The sequence below is a fragment of the Octopus bimaculoides genome, chromosome 20 (genome assembly GCF_046866305.1).
Source record: "Octopus bimaculoides isolate indiv1 chromosome 20, ASM4686630v1, whole genome shotgun sequence".
Taxonomy (NCBI): Eukaryota; Metazoa; Mollusca; class Cephalopoda; order Octopoda; family Octopodidae; genus Octopus; species Octopus bimaculoides.
Window position 1 is genome coordinate 41,173,194 of NC_142947.1, and position 20,267 is coordinate 41,193,460.

The following is a 20,267-nucleotide window of genomic DNA, read 5'->3' on the forward strand; positions in this document are numbered from 1 at the left end:
ATATATATATATAAACATATATATATATATAAACATATATATATATAAACATATATATATATATAAACATATATATATATATATAAACATATATATATATATATATATAAACATATATATATATATATATAAACATATATATATATATATACATATATATATATATATATAAACATATATATATAAACATATATATATATATATAATATAAACATATATATATATATAAACATATATATAATATATATATATATATATATATAAACATATATATATATATATATATATATATATATATATATAAACATATATATATATATATAAACATATATATATATATATATATATAAACATATATATATATATATATATATATATATATAAACATATATATATATATATATATATATATAAACATATATATATATATATAAATAAACATATATATATATATACATATATAGCTGTTCTCCGTCACCATGCCATTAACCCACTGGTTTACCCGGTCTCCCACTTCTAGGTTTTGTAAAAAATAAGATATTGAATCTAACACAGCATTAGAACATTATTGAGAATAGATTTAAATAAATATCCCATTTTTATGCTTGCTCCTGTTGTTGCAGAGACAACCTTCGGAATAAAGGTATTTATAATCAGTTCAATATCATTGCAAGATGAAAGAGGTTTCAATCTCCACTTATTAAGGTGTTTTTTTTTTTCTTGAAACCATTGTTAAAAAAAAAAAAAGAATTTAAATGAAAAATTTTACACCTTGGTCTGACTTGATTCCACTACCAGATTATGCAGGATATCCTAACACTGCTATTTACCTGTGTCTTTACTTATGTTGGGTGCCCTGTTAATTTATGTGGGAAATAAGATAATTAAATCTACCACAGCATCAAATCAATAATAAAAATAGATTTGAATATCTCATTTTTAATCTGTTTTTCAGGTTTTGGTTTGATCGCCTAATTGGTAAAGGTGTTAGTAATTTAACTAATAACCTTGTTTGAAGGTTCAGGTTTCAATCTCTATCTAGGAAATATATATATTTTTTTAAAAATATTTCAGTAACCAAGATTTCTCCAAACTGACATATCATGTCTATATATATCTTATTTTTCAGTCATCACCCTGTGACCAGGCTGGAGTAACACCTTGAAGAATTTTTGGTTGTATGAATTGACGTCAGTATTCTTTTTTTTTTTTTATATTATTCTAAGCAAGTTATTTAATCGGTCTCTTTTGCTGAACTGCTAAATTACAGGGATGTAAAGGCAAGCACTTTACAGAGTGTACTGAGTGGTTCTCATGCGGCACCAGCAATGGCACAGGCGCCAGCGAGGTCACTAAGTAACTTGCAAGACGAGACCCGTCAATTGAGAATATAAAAGACATGAGTTTACAAGAATTTGTTTTGGTAGTTTCTGATGAGAAAGAAAAAAAATAATTAATAATTAATAAATAAGAAACAACAAAAGTACAAAAAAATCAAAACAAAAGAACAATATGTTTTTTCATTACTTTTTTTTTTTTGTTTTAGTTTGCAATAAATTTAGAGATAGGTAGAGAGACATAATATTATCTGCTATGAAAAGACTACTTATGGGGTGGGGGTGGGAGCAGAGGGGTAATAAAAAAGAAAAACATTGGGAGATGTGTGTGTGTGTGTGTGTGTGACAGTTAATAATGGACAAATTCCACTGTGAAAACAAGCAGCAGCCATGCCTACCTTGGAAACAAGGGTTACAGGAGAGATAAAAGAATTGAGGAAATAATAATAATAAAGTGCCAATTATTGTTGGGGCCTTGGGGGGGGGGGGGGGCAGTACCAAAATATATTGAGATGAATATAAAGAAAATGCCAGATTCACAAGGAAAGTATTAGATAATTGAAAAGAACAGATAACATGGTATCATGGGCTGCAGCTACCAAGCCCACTTACTCAAGCAACACTCCAGGAGCTCCAACAAAACCAGAGTTAAAAGAATAATATTAATAATAATAATAATAATAATAATAATAATAATAATGATGATCCTTTTCAGTCAAAAAGCATAAGGCCTGAAATTTTGTGGGAGAGGACTAATTGATTACATCGACCCAGTGTTTCACTGGTACTTAATCTATCAACTCTGAAAGGATGGAAAGCAAAGTCAACCTTGGCGGAATTTGAACTCAGAACATAAAGACCAGCATGAAATACCATTAAGCATTCTGCCCGGTGGGCTAATGATTCTGCCAGCTCACCACCTTAAATGTGGGTATAAAAATAACCCTTTCTACTATAGTAATAATAAAGGTTCCAAATACTTGTACAAGGGAGTAATTCTTTTAAGAGAAGGAGTTAGTTGATACTATGGACCCTAGTGAACAACTGGTACTTAGTTTAATCAAGCCCCAAAAGGATGCTTTGATGATAATAATCTTTTCTACTGGAAGCACAAAGCCTAAAATTTGGGGGAAGGGATTAAGTCGACTACATCGACCCCAGTATGTAACTGGTACTTAATCTATCAACCCCGAAAGGATGAAAGGCAAAGTCGACCACAGCAGTGGATGAAAAACCACTAAGCATTTCACCTGGCATGCTAACAATTCTGCCAGCTCCCCGCCTTATTAATAATAATGGTTTCTAATTTACAGGCCAGAGTTAAGACTTGATATTTTACTGACCCAAGAAGGATGAAACACAAAGTTGACTTATATGAGATTGAACTCACCATGCAAGAGCAAACAGCTTAAGGCATTTCGTTTGATGCGTCCAGTAAGTCCACTGTCTTTAATGATAAAGATTTTTCATGTTTTTAGAACAAGGCCAATTTCTTTGGTGAAGTGGAAGGACATTAGGTACATAGCAAATAAAATTGTTCTCCTGTAGATGGCTGCTACTTGTTTATCTGACGTTTGCCTGGATGGGAGCCAAAGTTGTTAGCCCAAGTAAAATCTGTACCTGAGCATGTAACTCAATGAGCTTTTACTCCAGCATAACAATGATTCTGCCATCCACTTTCACTAATAATAAAAATAATAATAATAATTGCACTAATAATGATCCATAGAATAATTTATACAAAAATGAACAGATGATGGGGTTAAAAATATGAAATGAACTGAAAATACTTTTTTCATAAAAAATAATTTTAAAGGAAAAGGGTAGGAGGACAGTTCAAAAGGACCCTAACAGAGTTTTGAGATTAGAGCTGTGAGAGCACAAAATGAAAGTCATCGTCGGTTGTTGCTGGTAAGACGTAAAGTCTTCTCTATTTCAAACTGTCTGTGATCCGTACGATCCAGGAATGCCATTCGTTCAAGGTACCTAAGAAGAAACAAACCAAAGAGGATATACAAAGTGTATTTAGTTGTCTAATTTTTTCCTAAAAAAAAATAATTTAGTATGAACAATAAATAATAAGACAGCCAAGAATAATTGCAAAAAAAGCATCTATGCCATAATGTTGCTAAAGGTCACAGAGAGCAGTCAGCTCCATCATTACTATCATTTAATGTTTGTAGCGAGATCGTTGCCAGTGCCCCTAGACTGGCTCTTGTGCGGGTGGCACATAAAATACACCATTTTGAGCGTGGCCGTTGCCAGTACCGCCTGACTGGCCTTCGTGCCAGTGGCACGTAAAAGCACCCACTACACTCTCGGAGTGGTTGGCGTTAGGAAGGGCATCCAGCTGTAGAAACTCTGCCAGATCAGATTGGAGCCTGGTGTAGCCATCTGGTTTCACCAGTCCTCAGTCAAATCGTCCAATCCATGCTAGCATGGAAAGCGGACGTTAAACGATGATGATGATGATATCCATGCTAGCATGGATTGGACGGTTTGACAGGAGGTGGCCTCCTGGTCAACAGTCCAGACTCCTAGTGTCTGTTGTAGCACGGTTTCTAAGGCTGGATGTGCTTCCTAATGCCCACCACTTTACAGAATATGCTGGGTGCACTGTACGTGCCACTGGCATGGGTGCATTTATGCAGCACTGACAGAAGTGTGTTTCATGTGGCACCAGCACCTGTAAAAGTGCAAGCCTGCATGTATGGACGATAGCGATTTGACTTAGCTTGACGCCTCTGCTCAAGGAAAAACACGAATGAGTATTCCACAGACTTATGTATCCTTAACATAAAATAGGTGAAAAGGCTGGGCTGTTGAATTACAGACACACATTAATAGGCTTCATAACAGTTTCTATCTACTCATATTCACTCACAAGTTTTGTGTTGATTGGGGCTATGGTTAAAAACTTTAAAAAATAAACTTGTCGAAGATGCCAGGTATAGATGGATCGAACCCAACACCTGGTGATTGCAAAGTGAACTTCTTAACTATTCGGCCAGAGGTAACGTGTTGGTGAAAAAAAAAAAGGTGGGAAGGGAAGTAACTACCAACAGTCTTGAAAAGGGAGATAATCAACAAGATCATTAATTACAAATAAACGATTCTGAAATTCTTGAAAGGATGAAAGGTAAAAGATCACGTCATAGAAATTTGAACTCAGGACCCAGTGAACTGTAAAAAGAACCACAAGGCATTTTATCTGACCCTCTAACGCCTCTACCAATTATCTACCTGAAAAATTATCAACATCACCATCATTTAACGCCCATGTTTCATGCCAGCATGGGCTGGACGGTTTGACAAGATCCAATGGGCCCAAGGGACAGCATCGTGCTCCAGTATCTACTTAGGGTCAGGGTTCCTATGGCTACGTGTCCTTCCAAACATTAACCACTTTACAGCGTGTACTGGGTGTTTATGCCTACCACCAGCACAAGTGAGGTTGGCATGTAGCTCATAAAGACTATGAACTCCAAGTGGGGTCAACTTCATGCTCGGTGTTGAAGGGTCAAAATATAAGATAAAGGGGTAGAGCAGAACAGGTTTCTTGTTGTAGACGAAGTTACACAACTATTGATACTTGTATTTTCACATTTTAGAAGACAGGGTGGGAGTGGTCGGGTGGAGGTAGAAAAGTGGTAAAAACAACGTTGATGAGGTGTCAGGGTGGACCTGCAAGGTATGAAGTGGGTAGAACTGAGAGTGTGGGCAGTCAGAGGTTACACAAGAGTACAGGAAGAGGGGATGACTAACAGTCAGAAAGCGCAAACCTCCGTCAAGGTAACATCCAATGGCCTCTCAACAATTAGCCAGAGTTTATTTTTAAAATGAGAGTATCTGAAATAAACTCGACTAGTCTCACAAACGAGAATACTAAAAATGAACCTGACCACTCTCAGAAATTAAGTAAAAAAAACAGGGAAAATAATCCAGAATCCTTGTCTGATACTGGATCGATCCCAAAATTTAATCAGTTTGAGCCAGTCGCAAGGCCAAACATCCCTGAAAGTTTCATCCGAATCCATTCAGCTGTTCTTGAGATATCTTGTCCACGGACAAACAAACAAACGAATGAACAAACACACGACTGAAAACAATACTTCTGTCTTTGCTAAGAGGGAATTTAAAAAGTTATATTTAGGTTACACTGTGGTACACTGGTTACAAAGCACTGCTATAGAGGAAATACATGGCTACCCTGTATTATATAGAGGTGGGAAAATAACTTTTACTCGTTTCAGCCATTAGACTGCAGCCATGCTGGGACACCACTTCAAAGAAGATTTAGTTAAATAAATTAACCTCAGTACTTATTCCAGTCTGGTACTTAATCTGTGGGTATCTTCTGCCAAACTGCTGAGTTACAGGGACAAAAACAAACCAACACCAACTGTCAAATACAAAGAATTGGGGAACAAATACAAAGACATACACACGCACACACATAACAATGGGCTTCCACACAGTTTCCATCAACCAAATTCACTGGGCACTGGTCAGCCTAAGCTATTTGAGAAAACAATTGCACAAGGTGTTATGCAGCAGAACTGAACCTGGAACCATGTGGCCACAATGTGAGGTCCTTAGCCACATAGCCATGCCTGCGTCTACAGAAATATATCCACACAAGTTGAAAGAAGAATGAAAAGTCAGTAACTTACGAGCTTTTACTGCGGTTGTGTTGCATAAGTTCCGATTCTATGCCTTCTTTCTGTTTGTAAGTGTCCCAGTCTAATTTTGACTTTTCCTAAATTCAGAGAAACACAGGAATAAAGAGAAAACGAAAGGATAAAATATTAATTAGAGAGAAACACAACAAAACCAATTTTTATTCAACTATCAGAAACATATGCAGATGGGTGGGATCTCTGATGCAAAAAGTATATAGCAATAGGATAGGTGCACTCCGTTGGTTACGACGAGGGTCCCAGCTGATACGATTAACGGAACAGCTTGCTCGTGAAATTAACGTGCAAGTGACTGAGCATTCCACAGACACGTGTACCCCTAACGTAATTCTCAGGGAGATTCAGCGTGACACAGAATATGACAAGGCTGGCCCTTTTGAAATACAGGTACTACTCATTTTTGCCAGCTGAGTGGACAGGAGCAACGTGAAATAAAGTGTCTTGCTCAAGGACATAACGCGTCACCGGGAATTGAACTCAAGACCTTATGATCGTGAGCCAAATGCCCTAACCACTGAGCCACGTGCCTTCATATATAGTAAGAAGCTCTTGAGAAGAGCTTATTGATATATACTTGTACAAGCACTATGATTCTATCTTTATGGAGTTAAGCAAATGACAACCCACTCTCTCAATCACAGACGCACAGACACACACAATCATTTGAATGTACAGTGAGGAAAGTACTTAAACATCTGTGGATTGGACATTGACAAACTAGGAAATTTGATGAGACAACTGAGTAAAGCCTTAGCTTTAAATGGATCATTGAACTGAAAAAGTCCAGATAAACATATATATATCTATGCATGTGTGTGTGTGTGTGTGTGTGTGTGTGTGTGTGAGTCAGTACAAACAGATCAGCTGGAGCTGTTTCAGCAACATCAATCACATTTGCAATAAAGTGACGTTATATTACAATATAACAGTGAATACTTACCAAAGTGGTGAGTTTGTTCTTTTTAGTAATTTTGTTGAGGATGTTACCTAGCCCACCACCACCACCTCCACCACCTCTGTCAGAACCTGGTCGTTTTCCACTGGAAATGAAAAAAAAAAAAACCCATTAAGTAATTAGTAAACATCAACCACAAACACATGCATATTCAAGCTCACAGGCAAAAATGTAGATATTCAATTCATCTGTTGACCAATCACCAACAGAAAGTTTTCTCTGATTGCTGTAAGAGGCAGTTAGATGGGTTAATGACAGGAAGAGCCTCCAGCCATGAAACACTACCTCACAAAAACTTATGGCACCATACAGACATGAATGTAAAACAATGATGAAAAATAAACAGACTTTTACCACTCAATCACTCTTAACCTGTCTTCTAAAACGCAAGTAGTTATGTAGCCCCTCTACAGCAAGAAACCTATTCTGCTCGACCCTTTTTTTCTCTCAGACTTTACTCCTCTCTATTCCTCATCTCCAAGGATAAAGTTGCCCCCTTCCCCACTTTGGGTTTGCGGTCTTGCAAGCTGCATGGCAGTCATAAGTGATGGTGGCACAAAAAAAAGCACCGAGTAAATGTTATCAAGTGATTGGTGCTAGGAAGGGCATCCAGCCAGACACCATTCCAAGGCAAACACTGGAGTACAATGCAGTGCTTGGGCCCCCTGGATCCTGTCAAACCATCCAAGTTATGCAAGTGTAGAACATGGACTTTGAATCAGTCATGGGCAAACTCTAGCCTGCAGAGTTTTCTGAATGACATTCCAAGCAAAAAAATTACCACCAGTTTTTTTTTAACAGTGCAGCCACCTGATGATGAGTCACACCATGGCTGCTCTAATCCTCTCATGACTAATCTGTCCCATAGCCAACCCAAAGAATTTTGGTTGATATTACCAAACCATCTGAAACTGGCCGAAGTGACTTATTCATCTTACAGAGTTAGCTTTAGAAGCGTTGAGATGTATTGAAAGATACAGAAATTATTAATTCTCAAATGCTTGATAATGCTAATACAATAGCATGAACAGGATAAACTCTCCTTAAAGGTAAAGCACTTGACACTTAATCACAGGGATGTGAGTTCGAGTCTCATGGCTCTACAATATATGGATAGTTTCTCCTGTTCATGCTATTGTATTAGCATTGTGTTTGAGAATAAATAATTTCTGTATCTTTCAACACATCTCAATGCTTCTAAAGCAAACTTTCATTGTAAGTTGAATTTAATGTTAGCATCTTATAAAGCTAGACTTATTCATATTTTAATGAGAATTTCAGAGCAAATCTCATAAGTATCATCATCATCATCATCATCGTTTAACGTCCGCTTTCCATGCTAGCATGGGTTGGACGATTTGACTGAGGACTGGTGAAACCGGATGGCAACACCAGGCTCCAGTCCGATTTGGCAGAGTTTCTACAGCTGGATGCCCTTCCTAACGCCAACCACTCAGAGAGTGTAGTGGGTGCTTTTACGTGTCACCCGCACGAAAACGGCCACGCTCGAAATGGTGTCTTTTATGTGCCACCCGCACAAGCCAGTCCAGGGGCACTGGCAACGCTCTCGCTCGAAAATCCTACAGGAGCCAGTCAGGTGGTACTGGCAACGGCCACGCTCAAAATGGTGCATCTCATGTGCCACCCGCACAAGAACCAGTCCAGGGGCACTGGCAACGATCTTACTTGGCTTGCCGGGTCTTCTCACGCACAGCCCATTTCCAAAGGTCTCGGTCCGTAGTCATCGCCTCAGTGAGGCCCAATGTACGAAGGTCTTGCCTCACCACCTCAGCCCAGGTCTTCCTGGGCCTACCTCTTCCACGGGTTCCCTCAGCTGTTAGGGTGTGGCACTTTTTCACGCAGCTATCCTCCTCCATTCTCACCACATGTCCATACCAGCGCAATCGTCTCTCTTGCACGCCACAACTGATGCTTCTAATGTTCAGCTTTTCTCTCAAGATACTTACACTCTGACGGGTATTCACATTGACATTACACATCCAACGGAGCATACTGGCTTCATTCCTTGCGAGCTTACGTATGTCCTCAGCAGTTACAGCCCATGTTTCACTGCCATGTAGCATGGTTGTTCGTACGCATGCGTCATACAGTCTGCCTTTTACTCTGAGTGAGAGTCCCTTTGTCGCCAGCAGGGGTAAGAGCTCTCTAAACTTTGCCCAGGCTATTCTTATTCTAGCAGCTACACTTTCAGCGCACCCACCCCCACTACTAACTTGGTCGCCCAGATAGCGGAAGCTATCGACTACCTCTAGTTTTTCACCCTGGAATGAGATAGAAGTTGTTTCCTGTTTGTTTGCAGTCTTTATTGCACCTGAACATCTGCCACAAACAAAAACTAACTTGCTAGTTAACCTGCCTTTGATGTTGCTGCACCTCTTATGTGTCCATAGCTTGCACCGGGTACATCTTATAGTGTTACTACCTACTCCTTTTCTACATACTGAGCAGGGCCATCTACCTGAAGGGGTTTGTGTTTTATCTACCTTCCTACTTATTAGGATTTTGGTTTTAGCTAGGTTGACTCTAAGGCCCTTCAATTCTAGACCTTGCTTCCACACCTGAAACTTCTCCTCTAGTTCTGATAGTGACTCCGCAATTAGGGCAAGGTCATCAGCATAGAGGAGCTCCCAGGGGCAACCTGTCTTGAACTCCTCTGTGATTGCCTGGAGGACTATGGTAAATAATAGGGGGCTGAGGACGGAACCTTGGTGGACCCCTACCTCTACCCGGAATTCATTGCTGTACTCATTTCCAACCCTCACCTTACTGGCAGCATCTCTGTACATGGCTCGCACAGCTCTCACTAACCATTCTTCTATCCCAAGTTTCCTCATTGACCACCAGATAAGGGATCGGGGGACCCTGTCAAAGGCTTTCTCCATGTCAACGAAAGCCAGGTACAGAGGTTTATCCTTAGCTAGGTATTTCTCCTGCAACTGTCTCACTAGAAATAAGGCATCAGTAGTGCTTTTACCTGGCACGAACCCAAACTGCATCTCATCTAAATTGATTCGCTCCCTAATTAGTTGGGCTATGACCCTCTCTGTAACTTTCATAACCTGATCTAACAGCTTGATGCCTCTGTAATTATTTGTATCTAAAGCGTCCCCTTTACCTTTGTAGCAGTTGACTATGATGCTGCTACACCAGTCATAGGGTATGACTCCTTCGTGTATCACCTGGTTCGTAATACGGGTGACTAGGCTATAGCCAACACTGCCAGATATTTTGAGCATCTCTGCAGTGATTCCTGATGGGCCGGGGGCTTTCCCGGTCTTCATACTCTTAATTGCTTTATCTACCCTGGTACTATCAACTCGGATAGCTGGTCCCTCTATTGGGTCGACATAAGGCAGGCTCTCTTTCTCCCATTCATTCTCTTTATTTTCTTTAAGTATATTCATGAAAACACATGGTTTCACTATGCAAACAACTGAGTTACACTATTTGCCTTCATTGTGTCCATGATATTTGAGCAGTGAATTCTTGAAGATTTTAATTTTTTTCCCATTTTTTTCTACTCCAATTTTCTGAAATGCTTCACAATGGCCATAAAACGGATACCAGTTCTATGTTGTCAAGCAGCAAGCTTAAATTCAAAGTATTTTTGAAATGCAGTAAAATCTAAGAAAATATACATCAAACATAAAACCATCTGTATGATTATGAATCGGATATTTTTTTTTTTTTGAGAAAGTGAAACAACTCTGACAATAGTTCAAGCAGGATACAAAAAAATTAATCTGTACATGAATATAGAAAGAATTTAAAAACAGATTTTCTTAGTTTTAACGGCCATGCTCAAAAAAATTGTTTTTTACGTGACACCTGCATGGGAGTCAGTCCAGTGGCACTGGCAACGACCTTGCTCGAATGATTTTCTAATGTGCCACCAGCACAAGTGCTAGAAGGCAACGCTGGTAACGATTACGCTCAAATGGTGCTATTTACGGGCCACTATATCAATAAATATAAAAATTAGGGTCATTTTTTTATGAAATCAGCCCAAGTTCACAATTATTTTAGAATTTAATTGAAACAAATAAGGGGTGTATTTTGGCTAGAAATATAGTAACAAAAGGGTTAAATGATGAATGATGATGGAACTCTATGATAAAATAAATATAAAGTAATTCCTATGTTACTTACGAAAAGAGTGAGGATGAAGATGACAAAGTTGTAGGGTTAGAAGATTTTGAAGCAGAAGAACTGTCAGGTGGTGAGAGTCCATCACATGGCCCTTCTCGGACAGACTTCAATAAACTGTCTTCTTTAGCTTCTTTGGAATCGGCCGACACTTCTTTACTGATTCTGAAGGAAGAAAGAAGGAAATCAAAAATGGAAAAAAACCAACAGCAATCCATTTTTAAGGAGTATTTACATTTATGCAAGGAGATATCTTGGTAAGGGGCAAAAAAATATATGATTGGTTCAATACCAGGACATGCCTGACCCACGTGTATGCGATTTTGTGTGTATGCGTTGGTTACTGTCTCCTTGCCTTGACATCATGCGATTTTGTGTGTATGTGTTGGTTACTGTCTCCTTGCCTTGACATCATGCGATTTTGTGTGTATGTGTTGGTTACTGTCTCCTTGCCTTGACATCATGCAATTTTGTGTGTATGTGTTGGTTACTGTCTCCTTGCCTTGACATCATGCGATTTTGTGTGTATGTGTTGGTTACTGTCTCCTTGCCTTGACATCATGCGATTTTGTGTGTATGTGTTGGTTACTGTCTCCTTGCCTTGACATCATGCGATTTTGTGTGTATGCGTTGGTTACTGTCTCCTTGCCTTGACATCATGCGATCTTGTGTGTATGTGTTGGTTACTGTCTCCTTGCCTTGACATCATGCGATTTTTGTAAACAAGGTGTCCTTTACTTTCAATCTTCCAAGACATGTCTGGTCAAGGGGAGATATTATTTGTCTGGAAACAGGCGAGGGTAGGTAACAGGAAAGGCATCAGATTGAAGAAAGTTTGTCTCAGCAAATCCATCCTACCCATGTGTTCAAACCTTACCGAATCCATCTTTATCTTTCATCTTTCTGGGGGTCGTTAAAATAAAACTAGCACCAGTCAAGTAATGGGGTCAATATAAACAGACCACGTTCTGTGTTCAAATTCTGCTGAGGTCGACTTTGCTTTTCATCCTTTCGGGGTCAATAAATTAAGTACCAGTTGCATACTGGGATTGATCTAATCGACTGGACCCCTTCCCCAAAAAATTCGAGCCTTGTGCCTAGAGTAGAAAAGAATATAGATTAACACCCACTTCAATAATGGGTTTGCCTTCTGTCCATATGACAAAGCCTTATTTCTGTAGGGTACAAGAGCTGTTCACATCTCGATCAACAAAGAATCTCAGAAAGGCAAAAGCTCGCCTTGCAACCATGAGTTCTCAGGTTCAGTCCCACTGCATGACACCTTGGGTAAGTATCTTCTACTATAGCCCTGAGCCAATGAACGCTTTGTGAGTGAGTTTGGTAGACAGAAACTGTGTGGAAGCCTGCAACATATACATGTGTACGTTTGTGTCTTTGTCTGCCCCCTTCACTGCTAGACAGCTGGTGTTGGTTTGTTCAGGTCTCCATTACTTCAGCAAAAAAAAAAAAAACTGATAGAATGATAAAACAAGTACTAGACATTATAAAATATGTACAGGAGAGTTTGTCATATTGTTTAACGTCCACTTCCTATGCTGGCATGGGTTAGACGGTCTGACATGGGGCTGGCTAGCAGGGAGCTGTCCAGACTCCAACTGTCTATCATCGTACTGTTCCTATGGCAGGATGCCCTTCCTTACGCCAACCACTTAACAGTGTGTCAGTTGCTTTATATGTGCCACCAGTTTGACTGAAACCATTTTAAGGTTGTACCCCAGCATGGCCGCAGTCTAATGACTAAAACAAGCTAAAAAGATCTAAAAATAGAAAAATACTTACTCTACTTTCTCACCAGCAAAATCGTAAACTTTTGTAATGGTAATCTTCTGTGGAGAAGTTCCTTTCAATGGGGAGCTGGCGTCAGAGCCATTTGTCTGCATAGGAGATGATGAGGCACCATCACCAGGACTTCTGCTACCAATAGGCTGTAAGAGACAATAAATACCAGTTAGTCATAAATAATTCTGAGTAAACAGCGTAGATGATAGCACCAGAACACCTAGGTGACAATCACAATCAATAATATAAATAGACAATAACTGCTACATTGATGTGCATGTTTCTAATAATGAAACATATAGGTGCAGGCATGGCTTTGTGGTAAGAAGCTTGCTTCCCAACCTCATGGTTTTCGGGTTCAGTCTCATTGTGTGGCACCTTGGGCAAGAGTTTTCTACTGTAGGCTGCAGAAATCTTCAAGTCCAAACTATAGCAACTGATAGTCTATTGTTCAACAAGATGCCAGTAGCCAGCAAAACCTACTCAGCATTGAAGAAGATCAACAGAGACAGGGGGGAATGTTTCCAAGAGTCCCTACTTAGGATATGAGCTCATGCCAGGGAATGTTTTAGCTCTCATAAGAAACCTGGTGTAAATATCCTAACAAGGCAATCTCAAAGCACCTTCTTCAAAGTCCAGACTTCAGTTCCAGAGAGAAGAATCCTGTTCAGCCATGCCTTAAAAAACGGAAAGCTTTATCGACTTTGAAATATTTGACTGCTATATGTTTTGAAGCTTGTTACAGAAACTCTGGGTTGGTCCCCAATACCTAAAGAACACAGTTTTATTACCATCAACATAAGCCCCAAGGTATCTGATGTCACTTCCCAGGCTGGTCCCTACTACATGAGGAACTCATTCTTATTATAACATAAGCCCCAAGGTATCTGATGTCACTGCCCAGGCTGGTCCCTACTACGTAAGGAACTCATTCTTATTATCAATAACGTAAACCCCAAGGTATTTACAGTCACTGCCCTCCCTGTGCTGAATGTCCTCATTGGAACAGATTGGCAAGTGGCTTTCTTTCATCTTCAGTGATGGTCACACAATCAGTTCTAGTTTGCATTGAGAAACAGAAAGACTCTGGCTACAACATTCTCAAGGGATATAAACAACAGCCAATAAATTGTGAGGGTAAGATCATCAACATGATCCATGTCATTGAGGTACAGGCCCTGCTGACACCTTGATAGGGAACTCTTGGATGAAGTCAAGCCTGTTTAAGGATGTAATTAGTATTATGCTAGTAGATGCCATTAGTACAAGTCCAAAGACATGGTCCATGTGGGCAGTGAAAAATGACATTTATGTATCGTGAAGTGTTGCAAGAGATTGTCTTACACCCTTCCATACAAGACACATGAAACCCTAATTAATTAAGGAAGACACAAATTCAACATAGTGAGTATTCTGACCACTCTTTTCAACTTTGTTCATGCAATGATTGTAAAGGCGTTTCACGAAAAGAAAACAGGCAACTCACACTGTTGAGGGAGCCTAAAGAACCAGAACTTGAACGACCGCTAACACCGGCACTGCTGAATGGTCGTTGTCCAACGTCTGTCAGGAAACTATGCCATAACGAATCGGACCGTCTCTTCTCCTGTTCTTCGTGTTTGCGTAAAGCTTGTTCAGCTGTTTCTTTTTCTAGCTGCCGTCGTTCTTCTTCCTGCCGGACAGTTTCAGGGTCGGCTTCGCAGCCATCTGGCAGCTCACCCTCAAGTCTTATTCCACCACGCCGCTTCCTAAACAAAAGATAACAAAAACAAAAAGAAATTTAACGAGTCCAGTTACCATCGTTATGGACCTTATAACCACAATCGTGCCAACATCGATGACCAATTTTTTTTTTAGCTGAGCCAGCACAAGCAGCATTTGCAGTGGTGGACACTCAATCCATTAGAAAGAGCAGAGCAAAATTCCCCTCAAATCACTCCACATCATCTTTCACTTTTATTGTTTAATTAGGAAGCAGAACCTCCCTGGTGGTTTTGCCCATAACTTTCCCATGATCTCCCACACTGATGACATCAATATGGTTGGTGTTTCATTTTGATCATCTCTAAGCTGATGTCTGCAGAAAAAAATGTGAATGTGGAAGATATTCCAGAGGGATGATGCATTGGGAAGGAAGGAAGGATTGGGCTCAGAGGTGATTAAGGTCTCTGGAAAGAGTGAGTCTCGATGGTACAAAGGTAAAGTTGTTGTGTCAGAATGGAGAGAGAGAGAGAGAGAAGATAGCAGCAGGTGTAGAATGTTGATGACTGAGTTTTTATCAATATGTGGAATCACCATCTTTGGAATCAAAGGATACGTGTAGCAGTAGCGCATATCACATTTAGGAACAATATTGCACTATAAAAGACTTACTGGACCACAGCTGACTCTCAGACGCAGTTTTACTTATGTTTATGAAACTACCAATTAAGATTAAGAGTAATAACATTAGGTCAATAATTGGTCAAAACAGAGAGGTAACCTTTCTTTGAAATGAGGTACTCATCATATTCTTTAGAATTTTGAATTGTTGCTATGAATGTGCAACAACATCAGGAATTAAATATGAATAATATAGTGCGGGTGACATGTAAAAGCACCTACTACACTCTCTGAGTGGCTGGCGTTAGGAAGGGCATCCAGCTGTAGAAACTCTGCCAAATTTAGATTGGAGCCTGGTGTTGCCATCCGGTTTCACCAATCCTCAGTCAAATCGTCCAACCCATGCTAGCATGGAAAGCGGACGTTAAACGATGATGATGATGATGATAGTATCAACAAGCAGGAGAATACCTACATGAAAACTGAGATTTTAATATTCAGATACACAGATGTCCTCGGGAGAGATGTACATTCCCACCAAAATTATTCATGAATCAGATTGAATATACATCATCATTATCATTTAACATCCGTTTTCAAAGCTGGCATGGGTTGAACGGTTTGACTGAGGACTGGCAAGACCAGGGGCCACATCAGATTGGCTCCGTTGTTCTGCAGCTGGATGCCCTTCCTTACGTCAACCACTTTACAGAGAGTACTGGGTGTGTTTTACATGGCAAGCACTGGTATTGGTTTTGCTGTGGTGGAAGGGTCTCCTCAAGTACAGTAAGGCCCTTGATATCTTGGTCCTTCATCACATTTTTATATATAATTAATTTGTATGCTCGTCAGCAAACCATCCATTAGTCTATCTCCCCTTTGAGAATGCACACAAACCTGACCTCCAGGACAAAAGGGGACTGAGGAAGAACGATGACACAGCAGCACCAAGCCCAGATCTCAGAATTTCCCTGACACTGTAGTTTGGGTTGCCTGCCATGTACAGGGCTTAATAAGCCCCTAGTTAGCCTGCAGTGTAGACAGGCCACTTCATGAATCTTCGCCCACAAATCTTAGCTACAATAATAATGTTACAAAGAGTACTATGGAATCTTCATAAGACAATCATCCATTCTCGTCATATCTAGTTATGGTCGTTGCAGGTGCCATGCAAATGGCACCCGTGAATCGTAGTTGTGGTCGCTGATGGTGCCATGTAAATGGTACCTGTGCCAGTGGCCTGTAAAAGCACCCATTACAATCCTGAAACGGCTGATATTAGGAAGGGCATCCAGATGTAGAAACCAAACCATTCCAAATCAGACTGGAACCTGGTGCAGCTCTTCAGTTCCATTCAAACCTTCTAACCCATGCCAGCACAGAGTGCAGACATTAACTGATGATGATGGACATGAACTGTTGGTGCGCTATTTCCATTCTTATCATGTTATTTATGTATTTTTTAAAATTTATGGCTGTTAGTTTTATTAAATCAATCAAAGCAAAAATGTCAGCTAATGTCTCTTACCTTGCTGGTAATGTAGACTTGGTCTTTGTCCGTTTCCTCTTCAGCGATTTATTGAGGGTAGAATCATCTCCAGACCAATGAACTTCATCACCACCATCTTCCTCTAATGATTCTTCTTCAACACTGACATCTTCAGCATCTAAAAATACAAGTTTATCATAAATATATATGTATACATATATATATATATATATATATATATATGGAACAAAACAGTTTGTTTCAAATTCCATGGTACTTAAAGTTTCAAAGTGTGATACTTATCCTCAGCCACTGGATTCAAATTTCCTTTGAAATCACACATTGAAACTTAAAGTACCAAGGAATTTGAATCAAACTGTTTTGATCCATATATGTAACTCTCAATGAATGTGCTGAGTGACCTTCTTCCGTATGTGTATGTATGTATATATATATATATATATATAAAGACAATGATTATTACATATTGTTATTACATATTAGGAATTGTATGAAAGAATTGTTAAAATATTTTGTGTATTGTGGAAGTATAAACAATTTATTGCACATAAATATTAACAACAAAATCTTATGTGGACCCTGAAGGGCCATAAGGATCCTAGTTGAGAACCATTAGTTCAGAGCGTACTGATCATGCATCTAAAAATACAAGTTTATCATAAATGTATATGTATACATATACATATATATATATATATATATATATATATATGGAACAAAACAGTTTGTTTCAAATTCCATGGTACTTAAAGTTTCAAAGTGTGATACTTATCCTCTGGTTTGTTTGAAATCAATAATCTGGAAAGGCTTTGGACTCGAACATTGAGGGTAAAAAAAATGAAAAGAAACTGATTTCACCCCTAGGATCTTCTTACTACTTTTAGTGAGAAAAGATCTTTGGACGCTGGGCCTCACTGAGGAAATGACAATGGACTGGGAGATGTGGTGATTTGCTGTACTTGAGAAGACACATCAAGTTAATTGAAAATCACCGTCTTCTGCACATACAAGCTTGTCCACTTAAAAAGCACCCTTGCCAGTGTTGTGTAAATGCACCTGTGCCAGTGGCATGTAAGAGCACCCTGCACACTCTGTTAAGTCGTTGGCATCCGCTGTAGAAGCCATGCCACAACAGGCATTTGGAGTCTGGACAGCTCTCTACTAGCCAGCTCCATGCCAAACCATTAACCCATTCTAGCATGGAAAGCTGATGGTGATGCTGATGATGATTATCAAAAGTAGTAGATTGACAGAAGTAGCAGTTTACCCAATTAAATAAGGGTCAGTCAAATAAGGACCAATTGAGCACGGGGGAGGGGGAACAACGTAACTTACTTATTCCCCCCCCCCCTCCTTTCCACGAAATTTCAGGCCTTGTGCCTGTAGTAAGGATTATTATTTCGCTGGGCATTAAATGCTTAGCCGTATTTTCTCCGTCTTTACATTCTGAGTTCAAAATCCGCCAAGGTCGACTTTGCCTTTCATCCTGTTGTGATCGATAAATTATTATTATTATTATTATTAGACGACAAGCTGGCAGCAGTGTCGGAAAGAGTGCTTTGTCGTATCTGCTCCCACACTTTGCATTCAGAAATCAAAATCCGCCGAGGTCAAATGTATTTTTCATCTCCCCGGGGACGATATAAATAAATTTCCTATCAATTCCATGAGGCAGAATTCGAAACAATTGTTATGTAAATATATACCTATCAGAATTCAATATTCGATAAGTCCGCATGTATAGAAGTGAATGTATTTTTGACACCGAAAATAAAATTAAACAATTTCTTGACAAGAAAAAAAAAATTAATCAAATTTAAATTTTAAAATAGAAGAAAAAGGTACATCAAACCAGGAGGATTGGCTGAACTAAGTAACTGGAAGTTATATCGTAACAAACGAAATAAAACTTTGTAAGGAAGAAAAAAAACATGTTTTGCCTAAAAAACGTGAGACGAAACATATATATATATATATATATATATATATATAAATTCGTGTTTGTTTTATTATCAAGCTACAAGATATAATATAAACAATGGTGAACAATATTACTCAATCTTTGTTGAGCACATATTCATTATCCTTTAACAAGAATAATACTGACAGTGATTTCGAAGTTTCGAACAGAGGAAAGCTCAGCAGAACGAAACTTGAAAGTCACTGCCAATACTTGTTAATGAAATATATATACATAATGATAATAATAATAATAATAATAATAATAATAATATTAGGGATAAAATCCAAAATTACAGGTAAAAACTCAATTAAAATCAATTTATTAGAAATTAAAATTAAATTAAGTTTCACAGTATTAAATATATATAAATATATTAGTATTAGGGAAAAAGAACCAAGGTCTATGAACTCATATATATATATATATATATGCATGTATATATATATTCCATTCACATATTTAGAAGACATAGTAGTTTTAAGAACTGGAAATTATAAGGAGATACATGTTTGAATGGTGAATGAAATGATTTGAGAATGAAAGAGGAAAACATAAAGAGAAAATAGCGCCATAACAACACATGTCAGTTAATAAGAGGTACGGGGGGGGGGCTGAGAGACAGAGAGAAAAACAGGTTGTTATAAGATGGATAACAGAACAACAAAGATATGTAGAAACTATGAAGGTGCTAGGGGCAAAAGGTGACGGGTAGAAATATTATTTGTGAGGAAATAGAAGTACTTGCCAGACGGAATGTAGTCTAAATCGCTGGAACTATTTGAATCATCATCTGACATTGTTGTCGTAAGTTGAGGAGAACTCGACGGAAGTGTGAAGTACTTCCGGTTAGCAAAAGTTGCGTCCCTTGAAATGATCTCTTTTTTTTTTTTTTCCTTTTTGTTCCTTCGATAATATATTGGTGTATGCATATATATACATACACACACATATATATATATATATATATATATATATATATATATATATTTTATGTGGTTACTCCCGTGTATATATATATATATATATATATATATATATATATATATATATATATATATATATACACACATTAGTAATAATAATATATACAATATATATATATATATATATATATATATACACACACATTAGTAATAATAATATATACAATATATATATATATATATATATATATATATATATATATATATATATACACACATTAGTAATAATAATATATACAATATATATATATATATATATATATATATATATATATATATATACACACATTAGTAATAATAATATATACAATATATATATATATATATATATATATATACACACATTAGTAATAATAATATATACAATATATATATATATATATATATATATATATATATATACACACATTAGTAATAATAATATATACAATATATATATATATATATATATATATATATATATATATATATATACACACATTAGTAATAATAATATATACAATATATATATATATATATATATATATATA

At 37.9% G+C, this 20,267-nt stretch overlaps 1 protein-coding gene across 1 annotated transcript; it reads right to left on the reverse strand.

Moving 5' to 3' along the window:
- Positions 1–1,513: 1,513 nt before the first annotated feature.
- LOC106878611 (heterochromatin-stabilizing protein CFDP1) lies at positions 1,514–19,658 on the reverse strand. Its single transcript, XM_089338422.1, has 8 exons — positions 19,500–19,658; positions 16,810–16,948; positions 14,446–14,707; positions 12,960–13,105; positions 11,163–11,324; positions 6,978–7,077; positions 6,011–6,096; positions 1,514–3,323 (listed from the first exon to the last, which is right to left on the reverse strand). Exons 1-8 carry the CDS (start codon positions 19,549–19,551, stop codon positions 3,230–3,232), a joined length of 1,041 nt encoding a protein of 346 aa, XP_089194548.1. The 5' UTR covers positions 19,552–19,658; the 3' UTR covers positions 1,514–3,229.
- Positions 19,659–20,267: the final 609 nt, after the last annotated feature.

Bases quoted from the DNA above. Each gene is read 5' to 3' on its own strand.
- LOC106878611 (XM_089338422.1), bottom strand. From the start codon at position 19,551: ATGTCAGATGATGATTCAAATAGTTCCAGCGATTTAGACTACATTCCG. The intron at 6,097-6,977 runs GTAAGTATTCAC...CTCTGAATTTAG, and splicing joins AGAACAAACTCACCACTTTG to GAAAAGTCAAAATTAGACTG. The intron at 3,324-6,010 runs GTAAGTTACTGA...GTTTCTTCTTAG, and splicing joins CACAACCGCAGTAAAAGCTC to GTACCTTGAACGAATGGCAT.